The sequence below is a fragment of the Agaricus bisporus genome, assembly GCF_000300575.1.
Source record: "Agaricus bisporus var. bisporus H97 unplaced genomic scaffold AGABI2scaffold_2, whole genome shotgun sequence".
Taxonomy (NCBI): domain Eukaryota; kingdom Fungi; phylum Basidiomycota; class Agaricomycetes; order Agaricales; family Agaricaceae; genus Agaricus; species Agaricus bisporus.
The window spans coordinates 2,548,965-2,564,235 of record NW_006267355.1 but is presented as its reverse complement, the minus strand read 5'-3'; the positions used below and the strand labels follow the sequence as shown (position 1 = coordinate 2,564,235).

Sequence of the window (15,271 nt, the reverse complement as noted above, 5' to 3'; positions counted from 1 at the left end):
TGGCCATTGTTCTTTCAGCCCCCTCGAACAATAAAGGCCTCCTCACGTGATGGGCCATCAGAATGAAGGTAACCCTGAGAACCTAATTTGGGTATGTGCGATACTAATTTGGTGATTGAGAACTCTTTTATTGGCACAATGGGCGCTTGCAGTTGCATCCTCGGCTTCTCTGAAGGGTCGCCTATAATTGAGATAGTAACGTGGAATGGAAGTCCAATACAAAAATAGTTTCAAGAACAACTGGAATTAACAGCATGTATGTCATAAATATCATTTACGAGATTGCAGATAACAACAGGACATTAGCAAAACCCGAGATTTGAAACTCCGCAAGAATTTGCCTTCTACCGAGAAATAGCCACGAACACAATCCAGTTCGGATGTCGGATCTGCTCTCGAAGTATGTCAATGACTTGCCAAGCAGTCGTGAGTTTTCGCATAACACAAACTCTTGTGCACTTGTTAACAGAAGAATTCTACCAGGAACGTTATAAGACTAAATCCAGCTCGCTGCCACCTAGGAGAGACCTACTGAAGGCGCGCCAGGTTAGTCTCTAACTCCGATGTACAATTCTATATACACCATTCTCACCCTGTAAACTTGTACGCTCTTTTACAGTATTTCTAGATCTAGGGATACACGGGCCAGTTTATTTCGATTTCACGCTGCTGCCGCACAACAACATTGGCAAAACCGATGCATATGTATACTGCTGCCAAACTTGAAGAACTTCGTGGCGCACAAAATGAATCCAAATGGCTTGATGATATTCCGTTTGAAGAAAGGAGTATAACGTCTGATCTCCTTCGAGGCGAACGGTGGTTCCTCTGCTCCGCCGTTGGAAGCGAGGTGCTTTACTGTGACCTCGAATCACCCGCATCTGGATTAATTCCTTTAACCCCTTATCCATTCCCATACCCATGCGAATCTATGACTTTGATGGCTATCGAAGAGGACAGGAAGGCGGAAATTCTATGTTTCAATATCGCTTTGGTCCATATTTTGAAGGCAGATTGGTATCGTAGAACGAATGACGAACCGGAGCTGACTGGAGACTCCCGGGTTGACGTGTGGCTTGGAAAAGTCGCTTTGGATGAAGATGGGAATACCACACATTTGCACAGTGAGAAGCTGGTTTCCATCCCCCTGCCTGTGTATCTCGGTAGACCTTTGTCGGGCGTCTCTTTGCGTAGGTCCCTCGTTGCTTTCACCATTGAACGGGAAGCCCATGATGGGTTTGGCACGCAATGCGATACGATCATTGTAGACTGGCGGGAAGGCGCCACCGAGAACAAAGAGTCTGCCTTGTATTCGCAAGACTGTTGATTACTGGGCTGGCTATGCTGAAACTGGTGTCAATGTAAGTGCATTTGTTGGCATTTCTTAGGGAATAATAACATACAGTCCTGTTAGATGGACGTCCCAGTGCTCCTCCCCGGACATCATGTACTTACTGTAGTCCCTCGCGATTTCTCACCAATATTTCCCGTCTCTGGAGATCGACACCGTGTGATGTTCAACAGTCATTGTGAAGTAAGCGTTTGGCGTTCATTATAAAGATGGAGACTTTTTCAAAGCCACTTTAGTTGACTTTTTTAAAGTGGCCGAAAATGATGAACACATACCTCCAGGATCACCAATCCCATTTCTCATGTAACTATGGTATGACTCTTGACAGCTTTTGGTCTTCTTTTTTGTTCTCATTTTACCTGGCCCGATGGTCACGAACAACGACCAAACAGACTCTCAGTTATCACTGGCACGCTGAGTCGGCTTCCTTTCTGCCATAAACACATGGACGTGAGGGCGGACGGAGTGTTATGGGTATCAGACTGCGGGAATTTCAGAGAGGCTTTGCTCACAGTTTGAAGTAGATCCTTGGGTTCTCTAAGGTGTTCGCTCCCCCGGACAACGAGTATAGAGTGGTGTTCATTGCTATGGTGGTACGCTTCTATTATTAGACATCCCTCTCGCCACTTTATCCGGACTTTAATTTCAAGTACGCAGGTAAATCATGAAATACCATTTGTTTCATGGGACATATCTCCCGTTACCTTTCAGTTTTTAGTTCTTTCCCTCAAGTTCGAAAGGTTGGGTTTGATAGCCAAAAAGCCGCTGACCGGGCTTCGTGGAACTCTGAATTCCACGAAGCCCGGACCAGCTACTTGTCGTACTGGCACCGAAAGCCTAGCCCTTTGGATAAAGAACCAGCCCAAACATGTAGCCGGGTTCTATTTCCAAACGATTCAGGTTCGATGCAAGGCCCATGCCAGATTTGTAACAAAGGATCAATGTATGCGCCTTTGTCTCATTGTTTTATAGTCGTAACCATCCAAGAGTATCATTCAAATAACCGATGTGTAACGTATTCCTTCTCGACACTCATAGCCTTTACTGCTTCTATTATTACAAGAGGCCATTGCCCTTTAATTTACCCAATGGTCGCACAAAAAGCCGGTCACAAACGCGTAAACCGTCTGATGGGCAATATTAGGCAAAGAATTCAAAACGATCTGCGCCCTGCCATATTCATTAACTTCAAGAACAAACCATTTAGACGAAGAAACACTCACAAAGGCGTATTCTCAGTCAATTCTCTCCAAGCTAAGCATCCGTCTCCCGGGAATGTCAATCCCATAAACACGAGATCCGACACAGTGCTCCTACAACCATAATAACTCATAACTCCTCTCAACCCCCCAAGTAACGCTCCCTGACCAAGATAAACTCCCCACTTCGTCATCGCATCAGAATGAGGAGCTACCGGTTCGGGTTCTGCTCCGCTAGACGACTCTGCGAGATTGAACGGTTCAGAATCGTCTTCTAGTTCAGGTGGTAGATGGTTCTCCTTGCTTTTACCTTTCCTGTAAGAACTATGATTGACGTGTGGATTGTTTTTGGCAAAGTTGAAACATTGGCGGAAGAAGCGAGTGATGTTTTCGCCAGGAACACGGAAAGCAGGACGACCAGTGAATTGTTGTTCAATGGTCTGCGAGATGTTCATCCTGTCATGCTCGCTTAGATGACGACATATAATCCACAGTCAAAATTCCACTTACGCAGTGATACCAACAAATCCTGCACATAATCCATACCCAAAGGCCGATAGGAGTGATTTCGACTGGAAATGATTAGCCTTGTCAAGGCTGAAAGTGCGCGCATAAGGCGAAGGAACTCGAATAGGTTCGACAAAGATCGTGTAGCTTTCTTCGTAACAAGAGTCGAGAGGCATGATGGTAATAGTGGCTTGGGTGGTAGAGGCTGCAATGGTGAACTGCTAACGTCGCACAGGGTAGATGGAGAAATGAGGCCGGATAGCGATAGGGGTGGCATGATTACAAAGAAAGAAAATAAAATAAAATAAAATCGAAAAAGGAAAGAAAGAAAGATATATAAGGATGTCTGTTCTCACGTAGTGAATCCTCTATGCTACAGTATGCAAGTTATGTTACCTTACTGAACCGAGAACGAGATTAAAGCTAGAAGAATACCAACGAATACCACTAGTTCGGTTTGGTGGTCCCTTGTAAAAATTAATTTTAATGATTTTCACCCCTTATCGACTACCATCCCTTTGGTTTATCAAACGATTAGACGTAAAACAAGCAAAGATTAGATTATCTTGAACATTTAGCTTTCTACACCTCATCGCTCGACGGTTTACGTGTTCATCATTGTCCCACGTACATAATACTTGTATAGCCAAACAAGGATGGCATTCGGACGCAGTTGCACATCGGAGAAATAACATATCACTCGTTTAAAGTCGTTTTTCGTGTAGTGTTCCACTACCGGTCCACTTCACAGCTCCTGGGCTCATTATTAGTGGATCTGATAACTACATAATTCAGCAATATATTTATTGTTGTTTTTAAGATTTTTTTTCGGGGAATGCAGTAGCTTCCGCACATACTCGATGTTGTTCTTTCTGGCAGGAAGTATTAAACCGAGTCATGTGATTGATTATATAACTCGTGGGAACGTTTGCTATCCGCTATCCGCTATTCTGCCAACCCTATAGTAGGCCGGCCAGAAATGAGAATGCGAACTGATGTGGTGAGAGCGGAGTCAATGATGTCATCCTGAAACCCGCCATAGATGGAGACAAAATTATATCAGCCGATCATCATCGTCTAATTCTCTTTCACTTCATTAATTAATCATTGATGACACAATAAGTATAAATGTCCATATTGCTACATACGAAAACTGTCCAAATTCTAAGATCCGTGCGCACATGAAAAAAATTATTGTTGCTTGAAATATAAAAGGACGAGTAGGCACGATGCAGGAATTCTGATAATCAAGTTAGTACGGATTTCAACAACAAGGGAGTAGAACAAAGTATCAGAAAATAAAAGGCAATGTTATCGTTGTCTCCATAACGGTCAGAACAGGTCTGATAGTTGATTCATCTTATGATGTCTACTCTATGTGAAAAGAGTTGGAAAGAAATACTCACAATAGCTTACACATCCGGTCGGTGGCATTAGAACCTATTTTACTACGACACAGCACAAGAAATCTAGAGAATATTGTATCAGCATAAGCTTGTCGAAAGCAGTAAATGGAAGAAGAGTTCAGCTATTATAGGCAATCAAGATTTATCCGCAATGACCCGGAAAAGGGCTCGGAACAGGTCTGAAGTTGTTTCATCCAAGGTGGAAAAGAGAAGATAGAAATGTCAAGTGGAGAAGATCCTCACCGGTACAAGAAAAATCGGAACCGCGCGAACGTCCTAAACAGAAACGGACCTCATCGGCGGCATAGCAGTTGGTACAGGTATCCACTTCGACCTCGCGGGAGCGGTAACACCGTAAACCCAATCTTCCTCCTTCACTTCCTCTTCGGGGTCGTTCCCCTGGGCCAAGTCGAAATCCTCAACATACACACCGACACCGGACTCTTCACTTGGCTCCAGCACCAATTCCAGACTTGGTTTGCGTTTCTGATGCACTTGAAGTTTTTTCAAAGCTTCAATGAGGTCATCAGCCAAAGGTGTGGCGTTGGGTGGGTCCTCTCGCACAGCTTCCCATCCAACTGGAGGAGACCCAGGTGGCGATATGAGAAAATTTTTCTCGAGTGGTGGAGGCTTCAAATAATTATCCTGGGGGATTGTATCTTCATTATTGCGCGCGATAAGTGGATTTGGATCGGCCCGATATACTCTGAGGACGATTTTTGACATTCTGATAAAATCACATTAATGGTTTGAAGGGAAAAATTGACGACCAAAGGGTACACGTACCGTCCATTCGCGATATTCAAGACAATCGGATCGGAACAAACTTTCGCGTTTTCAGCATCATCCTCGTTCTCATAGACGATGATGATTCTTGAGAATCCTGCTAGAGGAACCCACTGGTTTATGGGCCCGAACGAGGAGAAATGCGCGGATAAAAGCTCCAGAATCACAGGTTCAAAAAACGCTTTGGGAATCGAAGTGACCGCAAGGGTGTTGGTGCGGATAACCTCAGGTGAATGTGCTCTGGGTGACGTCGCTGGGCTGCTGCGACAGCTAAGGGTAATGGATGAAGGAGACATTGAGTGGTAGAGCGAGGAGTTGCAAAATTTTACTGGCTGAGGAAGTCGTGCTTTTTATTGAGGCTATTACATAATATAACCTGTGCAGTGCTGTGCGGAGAGAAAGTTTGGCGAGTGGGTCTGCACACAGGTCCATCGAAACCAGCGTCTTCCGTGCGAATGCTGTATCGCTTATAGACTCTCGCAGTTATCCCGCAGCACTTATTCTGACAGGTGATGCATAAGCCGGATCAGAAAGCCAATGCGGTATCGTGATATTATGAATGTGGCAATGAAAACGTCGAGGCGCTGTACACCAACCCATCCGGAGCATCAAAAAACGGACGACGTTATAAGCGATCACGATGAACGGTATTACAGCACGGGACGGTCAATGAGTTCCAGCCGGAGGCTGTTGTCGAATATTTGATACGGTATCTCATTCCCGCAGGCGCTCTTCAACCTCCAATCGTCTACGCTTAAGAGCATCAAGCCTTTCGTCCTTGGAAGCGTCGTAAGATACCGTCGTCTGGTTGTACCTGTTGATAACGTTATCAGATATCACGAACCCCCACATTCGAAGTTGACTTCTTACGGGTTCTCTGGGGCTTTTTGGAATTGCTTGAATAGCAGGTCCTGTTGTCGGAATGATGAAGGCTGCTAGTCAAGAAGAGAACAACATAACCTACTTTGTATTGCTGCAAGCGGAGTCCTGGATGCTGAAGGTTTTGGGTCAGCATAGCCACATCTAGGCTAGTAAGACTTACATCTTCTTTGAGTATGGGCAATTCACGTTCCTGATATGCTTCAAAGGCAGCCTTAAGATCGCGTGGATTAGACTATCAGAACCAGGGTCGTGAAGAGATGCTGCATACCTTAAATCGACGCTATCGGAGAACAGTTTGAGTCAAATTTTAGGCAACAAAGAAAAAGTAGGTCCGGCCCACCTCTGGATGCTTCTCCATTCCTGCTGCCTGCGAGCCAAGGCTAGCCTTGTCCATTTTTGCTGTGACAACCTCCAGCAAGTCCAATGCATTATCAATGCCCGTCGCACTGAAACTCTCTGCCCCTTCCTCTTGATCCTTGCCCTTGCCTTTGTTTGTCGTACTCTCCGGAGTTATTCCACCCCCAGCGGCAATAGCTCCAGGACCAGCAGGCTTAATTGGTTCAGACTTCTTCTTCTGACTCGCCTTTGGCACCGCTTTAGCTTTCTCCTTCAAACTAGACTCTTCTTCTGCCAAAAGTCTCGCATTCTCTGCTTTCCGCGCGAGATCGGCTTTCCGTTTCTCTTCTTTTGCTTCTTTTGCAGCTTTCCCAGCTTTAGTGTCTTTATCAGTCCAAGCGTCCGCTTCTTTGCGTTCCTGAATTGGTAATGTAGTTAGCAAGCAGTAAGAACGATAAGTAACTGCTGGACGTGCTTTCTCTGCCGCGGCGGCATCCCGTTTCTTTGCCTCGTTCTCTGCCTTTTTGGCTCTTCCGGACTCCTTTTTCGTGTTGGTACCCTTCCCCGGCGCCATGATATGTGTGTTTGATGAGCTGACCTATGAAGGTCTATCAGCCAGTAGTTTCTCGTTGAGTGAGGTCGCTGGGCGTACAAGTCGGGGTTCAAGTAGTGATTTGGTAGATTATGATGTAAGAACCTGTAAGAACTCGGCAGCAATCTAATTATCTTATCTTATCTGATTTGTACGTCACCGTCATCAATCTCAATCAAGGCTAAGATGCCCACGATCGGTATCACACTCAGCCATGAAGGTTGCTGTCTATGGGACTCAAAAGGTTTGTCCACCCCGTTGAAAATGCTCTGAGATGCACAGATATGGCTTGTTGTCAGTACGACATCGATTCCCTGCGAGGAGCTTTGTCCGCAAACACCAAAATCGAGTTTACTTTCATCGAAGCGCTCCTTGATCCTCTCACCGTACTCCTTGCTGAAGGTCACGATGCTATATGCATTTTCGTCAACGATATTTGCAACGAGGAAGTATTGAAACATCTAAAGACCCTGGGTGTCGTGCGTCCCTTTTTCAGGTTTTCTTATCAATCTTCCTCTAATCTAATCTAAACTAATTCTCTCCAGAAATTTGTTGCTCTGCGATGTGCTGGCTATAACAACGTGGACCTAGAAACTGCGTCAAAGTTGGGGATTAAAGTAGCTCGCGTACCGTCCTATTCTCCCGAATCAGTGGCCGAGTTCACGGTCGGGATGATTATGACTGTAGTTCGCAAATATCACAAGGCTTACAATCGGGTTCGAGAGGGCAATTTCCTGCTCGACGGACTCCTAGGGTTCAATCTCTCGGGAAAAACAGTAGGCCTCGTCGGAACAGGAAAGATCGGCCTTTTAACTGGCAGGATTTTGGCCAAGGGCTTTAATAGCATCGTCATTGCGTATGATCCGTATCCCTCGCCTGTTGCCGAAGAATATGGGATCCATTATGTGCAGACGTTAGACGAGTTGTGCGAGAGGTCGGACATTGTCAGTTTACATTGTCCACTGACGGACAAGACGAATTATATGATCAACGATGACACCCTTGCGAAGATGAAACCAGGTGTAGTCCTTATCAATACCTCGAGGGGAGGACTGATCGATACCTACGCCTTGATACGGTAGGTTTATTCTCTCGCTATAGCTCTCGTAAATGCTGAGGAAAAATTTCAGTGCATTGAAAGCAGGCCATGTGGCGGCTGTCGGCATGGATGTCTACGAGCGCGAATCGGCATATTTCTTTTCCGACTCCAGCGCAAAAGTGATCCATGACGATGTGTTCGCCCGCTTATTGTCTTTCTACAACGTTTTCATGACGTTAGTATCCTTTTCTATCGATATTTTCACATATTGACTCAAAATGTCAACGATAGAGGACACCAGGCCTTCCTTACGCAGGAGGCCCTCAAAAACATTGCTGAAACCACAATTTCTAATCTTCTCTCACTAGAGAGCACAGGCATTTCCGAAAATCTCGCGGAGCCGGGCCGGTGACTCATCGTTGGACATTTGTATTGAAGGATCAGAAAAAGAATCGTTTGTGCCGATCATACCATTCGGTTCCTGGAATATCCAGGAATGGAGGTCTACCGCTGGATTGCATGAAATTCCCTTCGAGTCTGACCTAGTCTGACAAGATAAAATGGTGGGTCCCCAAGTGGGTCCGCCAGTCCGAATTAAGCGCCTTCGAACTTTGAAAATTGCAGCCTGGCTCCGAGTTATCGGAAAACCACTGAGTCTGATCTACTTACGTATCAGTTCCAAGTTGGTGATAGGAATCGAGCCATCTCGCCTAAGGTGCCCATTTTAAACTATTAATTTAAAGTTCGCCAGGATCAACTTTTCTTTTCTCTCTTGAGACAAAAGAATGTGCCACGGATGTGGAGACGCCGAAGTGTCTAGCTCAAATGGCGCGAAAAGGTCGCTTCTCACCATGCGAGTCCATGATTACCCGTTGAAATCTGCAGATGGTCGCTACGGATTTGATTTATTGTGCCAATGATCAACGCCGTGCGTAACCGTAGGTGCACTGGCAATGACAAATCTGAGACAACAGCCTAATTTTCCATGCCCAGCAGCGCCACATGCGTGGAAGTTTCTTCCGCCATCGGCATCTTAAACATAGCTGCGATGAGGGGAGTCCCTGCGCTGAAATTTGACTCGTGATGTAAGTTAAATGCCACCGGGAGCACCCTTCGGATTTTCACATGTGACCTTGACAGTTTGTGTACTTCCAAGGTCAAGATCTTAGATCGATTTGATTCGAAGATATGTTTGTCGAAAGCGGGCAAGTTCACGTTACCGACACCGCCAAGAAAATATTGGATCTAGTCAAATTTCTAGGGTAAAAACGAAAAAGCATGATAAAGGCGGGGTCGGCGCTTGGGTGCTTCAACCGTTCTCTTTTCATTGGGCCCACTTGTCGAATGTCGACATTCTGCGGGCAACTTGTTGGATGGTCCCCCTCGGTCAATCAGGACCAATACGGAGGAAGTTATACTCGAATGGTTCAAGAGCCTAGCCAGGCATTTCCAAACTCCCCGTCTTCAGTTTCTTCCTCATTTTCTGACCCCGACTCGCGTCCTATTCGCTCCTCTTGCCCAAGTACTCGCCGCCCACACGAACCGGGATGGGTAGCTCGCCCCAGAAATGCTTTTATAGTATTTCGCTGCGATTATTCTCAAACCCACCGTCGAAAAGGACGTCGAATCCGTCGTCCTCCTGGCATACACTCTACCGAGCCTTCACTCTCTAAGCGTGCAGCCATGGCTTGGAAACAGATGACGCCTGAGGAAAAGGAGCCGTATATGATTCGCGCTGAGCAGGAGCGTGAGGAACATATGCGACGTAATCCTGACTATCGCTTTCGCCCACAACGACAACCTGGAACCGGCCCAAAAAGTCGCTATAAACTGCGCTTGACGCTTGAGCCGGTGACCGACGAGAAGGTCCGTCCTCCGACAAATTGTGGTGCATCTTGCGAGCTGCCTACCGTGTCGACCGCGTCTACTCCCACAAGCTGGCCCTCGTCTACCGCCGGTGGATCACAATCAGGCGTTCATTCTGAGGGTCAACATTTGTCAATTTCGTCTACTAGGTGGATACAGCCCATAGCTTGCGGCGTTTCTGCTGCGCCCGCGGACAGCGCCGAAATACCTGCAGTCCAGGAGGTGAGTTCCAATGTTGACTGTCACCGATCATTTTCTCATTATTTTCATTGGACAATTACAGATGATGCCAACCGAATATACCGCTTATAGCCTCACCAGGACACCTTCCTCTACTACCTCAGAGACGACTAGCTCTGTGTCTACCCAACCACCCTTATTCCAGGGCGGAGAAATGTCTCCTTCTCCGATAGCCACCGGAACGCAAATACCGCCGAACACTCTCGCGAGCCTTCCAGAAGTTACAGACTTCTTCGCGTCATCCAACTTCGTGCAATCCGAGGGATATTACGGAGTACAGCAATATGGAACTCTGCAATATCCCGACTACGCCGAGGGACTCTGGTATGGTTCAACAGGCAGTTCACACGTTGAGCCGATGGCTCCATGTCATACAAGTCTGTATGACTACGCGGTTGCGACCGGTTATCAGAATTCTTTTACAGCCCTTTGAAGGAAAAAAGGATTCTTCTAGTTGGTAAATCGTAGCGAACCTAGCCATCAATACCATTTAAATCGCACTCTACTTGTCAAAAATTCCATCTTCTTGGTACCTGTCAATACATTCATACATACTGTCCTTCGATTCCCTGTCTATATTTTATATTTCTTAATGCCACATACCGTTATATATCTTCCCTTTTTTTAATGGGCTTTCGCGGATTATTACTTACCCTCCGAGTCGGCTCATTTATACTCTATATGTACTATTGTCTAGTCGGCCACCGGTCACTAATAAGGGATCTCGATCGACTAATACCGAACGCATTCCGAGCGCAGAGGGCTACCCTGTTCTGGGGTTTGAAAAAATCAATGGGCTTTTCATCTCCATTTATCAACTGCCGCCCATTCCATTCCAAAAATTCATGTGACCCATATGTGCCCTCTGAAGAGTCGCCCGACATTTTCGCTTTGCAATACATATTAAGCAGCGAGAGTTGGACGAAAATCCACTCGCTCCAATCAAGCCGTCAGACAACCATTACACTTTTGTGACCCTACTAACCACGCTTTTTTTGTGAAATCGTCCAATTTGATCTAACCCCAATAGGAAACATAATTCCAGAATCAAAAATAGTATACAGGGTTGACGCGTATTACAGAACTTCTTTTCTCTGATTCTCAGAATTACATTCTAACGACGAGTAATTAACCTTCTACAAATTATGGTCCAGGTTCAACGGGGTATTCATGATCCAGCGGGTTATCAAATCCTGCAGCAATATTGCGCATTCAGAAATCTAGTTTCAGAAGGGAACAGAGACGAAAACTCACCAGGGCAGCCTCTGGTTGATCGTACGGAACCATATGTCTATCACAGACCGCAAGTTAGCTGAGACAAATAAGGTATTGGTGTAAAAAAAAAAGAACTTACCCGGCATCGTGAACGGTGACGAATGTGACGTTCCCTGCGCCACTTCCTGCGCTGCGAACTTTACCTGCTTGAATACCGGACTTGTAAAGTGTCCACGGAACTGATTTAGATGAACCGAATTCCTCAAGAAACTGGGTATCAAGTTGCTCTACCCATCTTTCGTTACCCTAGGAGAAATGATTAAGCTGTTATTCAGGCTCGAATATGCATGAATCGCTACGAACAATGTAATTGCACATCATATCTAAGAGAGTGATTGTGGTTAGATAGGTCGATGTCGGTATGCAGAGATTTGACCCACCGGCATTCCCAGCATATACCAGGAGACGGATACCGTCGTTAATAAGATCAGGGAGGAGTATTGCGGAGTTGTGCATTCCGTCGCCGTTCAGGGTAAAGGCCCGGTTGACGTCCATGTTACAGCTTTGAAATGTCAAGTCTGGTCTAACACCCAATGCGGCCATGTTCTTGGGGTTGTTCATCCAAGTGTCAACCCACTCCATCTGGCGATAACATAATTGTCCATCCTTTTCTCTATCACATTTCTTCCTAACGTCATATGGGTTCACGCCGGTTTCTGTAGTGAAGTTAGATGCAGCTCATTGGATACCAGTGGTATAGGTACATACGCATGAGTGGTCCAAGGAGCTGAGAATTACAGTAGACATTGGCGGGGGCACAGGTGAACCGCGAACCAAAAGTGTAACAAGCCTTGATGAGGCGCTGGCAAGTCGGGACTTTACTTCGCAACGCTTGACATTGAGGACCTTGAGGATCGTCATATATCGGGAATGGCCCTTCACAGACATAGTCCGGAATGGACGCCATTTGAACATATTGATTCGTGGCACCATTTGCAAGGACAACAGACGCAAGGTTGATGTGCTTGTGTCCAGGCGTGGGAGCCACCGCGAGCTTCTTGTTTGCCTCATGTATGACCTTGGCAATGTTGGGAGCATACGTCCCACCATAACTTTCGGCAGCCAGATGGAACGGCTGGGTTGAATACTCAGGAAAGCGGCTGAGGAAGAGTTCGAGGAAAGCATGGACGTCTTTGCCAGCGGCAGGACTAGTGCTGACAGTCGTACCATCGTCAGCATAGGAATAGCCGACGTTCACAGGTTGGTCAAGGAAGAGGAGATTGGTGTGTGTGTTCCAGCTAAAGGGATTGTACGTTGTGTTATGCCCTTCATCGGAGACACGACAAGGTCCGAGTTCGAATAATAGCCCGGCTGAAGAGCTACATCCAGGACCTCCATTTAGCCAAAGAAGCAGGTCGTCATCTTTGGGCGAATTTCTTGATTCGAAGAACCTATGTTTTAAGTGACATTGGTGCACAGGCCGACATACTGAAATCTGGGCTTTGATGACGTACCAAAAGAATAAGTGTTTGTCGTTTGCAATATCAAGATAACCAGAATACTGTTTGACAGCAGGATCGCATATCTTTGGTTCAGTGATCCTTAGTTGGTACGAACTGAGCGTAGGCAGAGAGACGAGTTCGTCTGAAAATGTGTCAGCACAACGATAGAGTTGCGACAAGAAAAAAGCTTACAGAGCAAATCGTCCTGCTTGATAAACTCTTTACCAGCATGCAACCACTTCTCCATGTTGGCCTTGCCCTTCAGAATCTCCTTTTTGCCGTCATCGATGAAATCCAGGACGGAGGACTTTATTTTACTTCCCATTTCGAAGGGAATGTTCCCGAGAACAACTTGGTCTTCATTGTGAGGTGCTGCGTAGACGAAAGAACGACAAAGTGAAGCCAGTGCCAGCAAAGACAATGCACCCTTCATGGTGAGCGCTCAACCAGTCGAATGCCGTCATTCCCTGCTCTGCCACGTGAGAATTTACCCTGGTGTGTTTACTCACCCGAAAATAAATACACAGTCCCATAAAACTTGTCATAGGAGTTCCTGGACCCACCCTGCAACGTAGGCAAAATATCGGCCACAGTCGGCATCTTCTAGACTGGCGGTCCACTGACTTGAAACCTGTTTTTTCTTCCAAGCTTCAAGTTCGGTCTAGTCTCTCGACTTTGAACTGGATGTTATTCTCTGTGGCTGGTGGCTTGTTCTTAGATCCGGCACCGCGTCATGGAATAAGCTGGAAACCAACCCTGTCGATAGCCTAAACGATCTGTAATGAAGTAACATGAACCAGGAACGCCTCCATTCCTACGCTAGCCATGGACGGATTGACTCTGCAACAAAGCAAGTCGCATATGGATGACGACACGGACATCCTCAGGATCGCACGCGTGCCATTTCATATGTGAAACAAACCCTCTTTTTCTGAAGCCAATGTATTATGATTTTGACTCGACCTGAAAAAAATCATCGTACGCGAGAATTTTTAAACGTTCATTTCAGCACGGGGCTGGGCAGCCGAACCTGGATTTGAGCGCTTGTTGAAACTTGACAAGATCCCATCTATAATTTCGTCTCTTTCATGGTAATTTTTACAAACTCTTTTGCTCGCGTTCACATCAGGGACAGGGACACTAAAGTGTTTTTCAGCAGCTTAAAATATACTAACGGATGCAAAGTCACTTGCCGTGTCAGAAGGTCAATATTTTATGCTCCACCCATTTATCGTCTAGAACTGGCAGGGAGCCGGGGAGACGATCAGCGCATTCGAAGACCAACAAGGACGAGCTCAAGGTAGGTTACCTCTAACTCCGAGATAAACGCATCCAAGTAAAGAGTCAAATTTCAACCCCACAAACCCGGTAAGCTGAGTCTACTCAATGCACAAAAAATGCCTACCTAATCGGAAAATGCTCACATGTTGATCCCAAATTGGCCGAGGGAAACCGAAAAATGGACATACATATGCCGTTATCTTCTATTTCCAAAATTTGTCATATAACTTTACGAAATAGTATCAGAGGCAAAAAAAGCAAACGCAAATTGAAATGACAATGTCCAACGTTTTTTAAAACAAATAATGTCAACATTTGGTAATTTGAACAAAGATGCGCATCATGGATTAAAATCAATGCTCTTCCACAACCAAGTTGCGCCATTTAGGCAGTGCAGGGACAAGCGATTTCCCCTGTCATAGGACCGCCAAGGTAACCTACAAACTCCTACAAACCTAAGCCTGAGTCGTGAAATAAATTTACCTTACAACTGTCAAAATTTGGGCGATCCTTCGCCGTCCTTCGCCGTCCTTTTCCCGACTGAATAAAAGTCTAGGACTCGTATCTATCAATACATCTCGGTCTCGGCAGGATGAAATTGACAAATTGGAAATACATCGTAGGATCTCGCACCGACTGATTACCCGAAGTACTGTGTACAAGTTATTGAAATCGTGAAGGAATAAGAAAAGAAGTAATCTTAGAAGTAAATACATAAGCGGCAAGAAGGCCAATCAACATGACAAAAACTTTGAAAATGAGATTTTGCACACTTCCTAACGCAACCACCTTGAACAGAGCTACCTCCAATCCCTTCGACATCGCATCCAAACTGAAAAACTCACGAGCTCGTTCCCTTCCTCTGGAAGATATAGCTTCTCTCGCCCCTGGTGAAAGAGCAAGTATTTCTTGCAATGTATCCGCCCATACAACGGGATCGGGAGGGCGAAGCCAACCGGTGCGATCATCGGATGGTGTATCAATGATACTTTCAGTTGGTCCTCCACTATCACAAGCCAAGACTGGCACGCCGCATATCATTCCCTCGATGGGTCCAATCCCGAAGTGT

The 15,271-nt window shown here is 45.9% G+C and overlaps 8 protein-coding genes across 8 annotated transcripts in view; 3 read left to right on the top strand and 5 right to left on the bottom strand.

The window, feature by feature from the left end:
• Positions 1-328: 328 nt before the first annotated feature.
• AGABI2DRAFT_176905 (hypothetical protein) lies at positions 329-1,327 on the top strand (the record flags this gene model as incomplete). The annotated part of the gene is made up of 3 exons (XM_006458577.1): positions 329-426; positions 484-546; positions 635-1,327. Exons 1-3 carry the CDS (start codon positions 403-405, stop codon positions 1,325-1,327), a joined length of 780 nt encoding a protein of 259 aa, XP_006458640.1. The 5' UTR covers positions 329-402.
• Positions 1,328-2,320: 993 nt separating this feature from the next.
• AGABI2DRAFT_190888 (hypothetical protein) lies at positions 2,321-3,310 on the bottom strand. Its single transcript, XM_006458576.1, has 3 exons — positions 3,061-3,310; positions 2,575-3,006; positions 2,321-2,521 (listed from the first exon to the last, which is right to left on the bottom strand). The coding sequence occupies exons 1-3, from the start codon at positions 3,231-3,233 to the stop codon at positions 2,428-2,430; spliced, it is 699 nt and encodes a 232-aa protein (XP_006458639.1). The 5' UTR covers positions 3,234-3,310; the 3' UTR covers positions 2,321-2,427.
• Positions 3,311-4,128: 818 nt separating this feature from the next.
• On the bottom strand, positions 4,129-5,557 carry AGABI2DRAFT_134344 (hypothetical protein). The gene is made up of 4 exons (XM_006458575.1): positions 5,250-5,557; positions 4,707-5,190; positions 4,474-4,526; positions 4,129-4,309 (listed from the first exon to the last, which is right to left on the bottom strand). The coding sequence occupies exons 1-2, from the start codon at positions 5,543-5,545 to the stop codon at positions 4,740-4,742; spliced, it is 747 nt and encodes a 248-aa protein (XP_006458638.1). The 5' UTR covers positions 5,546-5,557; the 3' UTR covers positions 4,129-4,309; positions 4,474-4,526; positions 4,707-4,739.
• Positions 5,558-5,790: 233 nt separating this feature from the next.
• Positions 5,791-7,125, bottom strand: AGABI2DRAFT_190886 (hypothetical protein). Its single transcript, XM_006458574.1, has 7 exons — positions 6,943-7,125; positions 6,472-6,885; positions 6,400-6,411; positions 6,292-6,342; positions 6,214-6,243; positions 6,120-6,160; positions 5,791-6,063 (listed from the first exon to the last, which is right to left on the bottom strand). Exons 1-7 carry the CDS (start codon positions 7,039-7,041, stop codon positions 5,964-5,966), a joined length of 747 nt encoding a protein of 248 aa, XP_006458637.1. The 5' UTR covers positions 7,042-7,125; the 3' UTR covers positions 5,791-5,963.
• A 148-nt stretch (positions 7,126-7,273) lies between these two features.
• Positions 7,274-8,568, top strand: AGABI2DRAFT_217388 (hypothetical protein; the record flags this gene model as incomplete). Its single annotated transcript, XM_006458573.1, has 5 exons — positions 7,274-7,303; positions 7,359-7,538; positions 7,605-8,137; positions 8,190-8,333; positions 8,390-8,568. The coding sequence occupies 5 exons, from the start codon at positions 7,274-7,276 to the stop codon at positions 8,508-8,510; spliced, it is 1,008 nt and encodes a 335-aa protein (XP_006458636.1). The 3' UTR covers positions 8,511-8,568.
• A 1,081-nt stretch (positions 8,569-9,649) lies between these two features.
• AGABI2DRAFT_46840 (hypothetical protein) lies at positions 9,650-9,892 on the top strand (the record flags this gene model as incomplete). The annotated part of the gene is made up of 1 exon (XM_006457627.1): positions 9,650-9,892. A coding segment is annotated over one exon (243 nt), but the record flags the coding sequence as incomplete, so codon positions are not given.
• Positions 9,893-11,226: 1,334 nt separating this feature from the next.
• Positions 11,227-13,376, bottom strand: AGABI2DRAFT_190884 (hypothetical protein). The gene is made up of 8 exons (XM_006458572.1): positions 13,114-13,376; positions 12,934-13,063; positions 12,188-12,870; positions 11,860-12,135; positions 11,783-11,802; positions 11,559-11,725; positions 11,459-11,495; positions 11,227-11,397 (listed from the first exon to the last, which is right to left on the bottom strand). The coding sequence occupies exons 1-8, from the start codon at positions 13,352-13,354 to the stop codon at positions 11,341-11,343; spliced, it is 1,611 nt and encodes a 536-aa protein (XP_006458635.1). The 5' UTR covers positions 13,355-13,376; the 3' UTR covers positions 11,227-11,340.
• Positions 13,377-14,865: 1,489 nt separating this feature from the next.
• Positions 14,866-15,271, bottom strand: part of AGABI2DRAFT_65105 (hypothetical protein) — a gene marked incomplete at both ends in the record, with an annotated part of 1,556 nt that continues 1,150 nt past the window's right edge. The window contains one exon of the mRNA XM_006458571.1: positions 14,866-15,246. Coding sequence (XP_006458634.1) covers positions 14,866-15,246 — 381 coding nt within the window. The remainder of the gene's footprint in view (positions 15,247-15,271) is intronic.